The 2,364-nt window shown below is 54.2% G+C and overlaps 1 protein-coding gene across 1 annotated transcript; it reads left to right on the top strand.

Moving 5' to 3' along the window:
• Positions 1-6: 6 nt before the first annotated feature.
• PPP1R35 (protein phosphatase 1 regulatory subunit 35) lies at positions 7-854 on the top strand (the record flags this gene model as incomplete). Its single annotated transcript, XM_006764674.1, has 3 exons — positions 7-289; positions 371-507; positions 610-854. Coding segments are annotated over 3 exons (594 nt in total), but the record flags the coding sequence as incomplete, so codon positions are not given.
• Positions 855-2,364: the final 1,510 nt, after the last annotated feature.

Here is a 2,364-nt window from a genome sequence, read left to right as displayed (position 1 = left end):
CTCCCCCTTCCTCACCGCCCTGCTCTCTGCCCCCAGGTCCGTTTCCGCCTGGCGCCACCCTCCCCAGTCCGGGCCCAGCCGCTGCCCGTCCCTGCCGTCCCGGGCGAGAAGCCCGCGGCGCCGCAGGACCTGGGTGCGCCCGCGCCGCACAGCAGCCTGGCTCTGAGCCTCGAACTGCAGGCTGCGCGGGCCGCAGCCGCGGGCCAGTTCGACGCCGCGAAGGCCGTGGAGGAACAGCTGAGAAAATCATTCCAGACCCGCTGTCTCCTGGAGGAGAGCGTGGCCGAGGGTGAGGGGGGGCAGCTGGCAGGCCGGGTGCGGGAGTTGGGGTGAGAGGCGCGGCTCACCCCCGCTCCCCCTGCGGCCTCAGGACTGAACGTGCCGCGCTCCAAGCGGCTTTTCCGCGACCTGGTGAGCCTGCAGGTGCCCGAGGAGCAGGTTCTGAGCGCGGCGCTGAGGGAGAGGTTGGCGCTCCTGCCCCCGCAGGCCCGAGCCCCGCCTCCCAAGGTGAGGGCCTGGGCCGGAGTCCCCTCCCGCATTCCCTGCCCTTGGCCGCCGCGGCTTCTTCCCTCTCCTCGTGTAACTGGCTTTGGACTCCATTTCCGACAGGAGCCCCCTGGGCCAGGGCCGGACATGACTATGCTGTGTGACCCAGAAACATTATTTTATGAATTTCCACACCTGACCCTGGACAGTCTGCCCGCTCTCCGCCTTCAGCTCCGGCCCCGCCCTTCAGAGGATACCTTCCTCATGCATCGAACACTAAGGCGATGGGAAGTGTAGGCCAGGAGGCGCCCAGGATTGCTTGTATTTTTGTGTTGAAAGTAACATAATAAAGTGGTTTTGCTAACAAATGGGACTTTTCTTGGAAGGCTTAAGATGGAAAGCTGTAGGTTAGAAGCTGCCCGGAAGCCAAGTGTTTTGGCCCCTTCTTTAAGGAACTCCGTAATGACCAGTAGAAAACACTGGTCCAAGTAAGAGGTTTAGTTTTCATTCTTTTAATCCTCACCTTAGGATGTTTATCGCTTTTTAGAGAGGATAGAAACATTCGACTGGTTGCCTCTAGTAAGCGCCAGACTGGGAATGAGCTCACCACCTTTCAGTGTAGGAGTCCCCAACCCAGTGAGCCACACAAGCTGGAGCCAAGTCAGGGGTTTGGGTACCCTCCCCACATCGTCCTGATTGCAGTCACACCCACCACCTTTGTTTTTTATGACACCACACTTGTTTCTTTGCACCACTTATTTCTGATCACTTCATGTGGGTCTCAGCCTGCATGTTTCCTGACTCAGGGAACCTGGTAAGGCAGCTACTAGCATTTATTTAAATTATCTCCTTGCTTTTACCTTCAAGGGCTTTGCCCATCTGTACACCTGACCAGAGTAAATACTTGACAAGCCACTGAATAGCTACATGTTAAGTTAAACTGCCTATTAGCTGGTTCCACAGCATCAAAAAAGGAGAGTGGGTGGTAGGGAGGTCCTAGAGCAGGGAGTCTGTCTGGTCCAAAGTGTCTTTTTCTAGCTCCACTTCAACTCTACTGTTAAATCCCAAAGTTAGCCTTCTGCCAAAGCTTCCACAAAAAAAATTTTGTCATGGTTTTTTTTTTTTGGGGGGGGGAGGGAGGATGGGAGATAGATGGGCTCTTCAAGTTTCACATCAAAATTTGCATCATACCCCTTTTTCCTGACTAAGGTCCTATATAGTTGTGTGTAGATGTAGCAATCCACAATCTTCCCAATCATTGAAAAACCTTGGGAGTAGTTTAGACAGAGGAAGCACAGGTTGTACTGGGAGGCACCATCCCTTCCCACCAGTTAAAAACTGCCACACAGCCTGGCCTGTGTGGCCCCGTGGTTGAGCATCGAACTATGAACCAAGAGGTCACAGATCGATTCCCGGTCAGGGCATATGCCTGGGTTGCAGGATTCCCTATGTAGGGTGTGCAGGAAGCAAGTCGATCAATGATTCTCATCATTGATGTTTCTTTCCCTTCCTCTCTCTGAGATATATATATACACAAACATGCCAGACATAGGTGTGGGGGCCATTGCCCTAAACATCAAGTTTATTGTGCTGTTCTTACATTCCAAACCCAACCCCCTCTCCATGGGGGACAGCAGAGGGATTTTCACAGTACCTGCATGCCTCCCCATCAAGCTTCCCCCTCTTAAGCCTCAGTTCCTCTATCATGTGGTCCACTGAAATGGAGGCAGGGACAAGGGCTGAGGAGAATGGGAATTTCTCCTTGGAAGGACAGGAGGAAGAGGCCAGAGAGCTTGATAACTCCCCACCTCCTGTGCCCTAGGAGAACAGAGATCAGCAAACAGTCCATGCCATCCAGCCAGTGGGCTGGGGGCAGAG

The sequence above is a fragment of the Myotis davidii genome, unplaced genomic scaffold (genome assembly GCF_000327345.1).
Source record: "Myotis davidii unplaced genomic scaffold, ASM32734v1 scaffold901, whole genome shotgun sequence".
Lineage (NCBI taxonomy): Eukaryota > Metazoa > Chordata > Mammalia > Chiroptera > Vespertilionidae > Myotis > Myotis davidii.
Note: the sequence above shows the minus strand (reverse complement) of the source record. Positions and strands in the feature narration are given on the sequence as shown.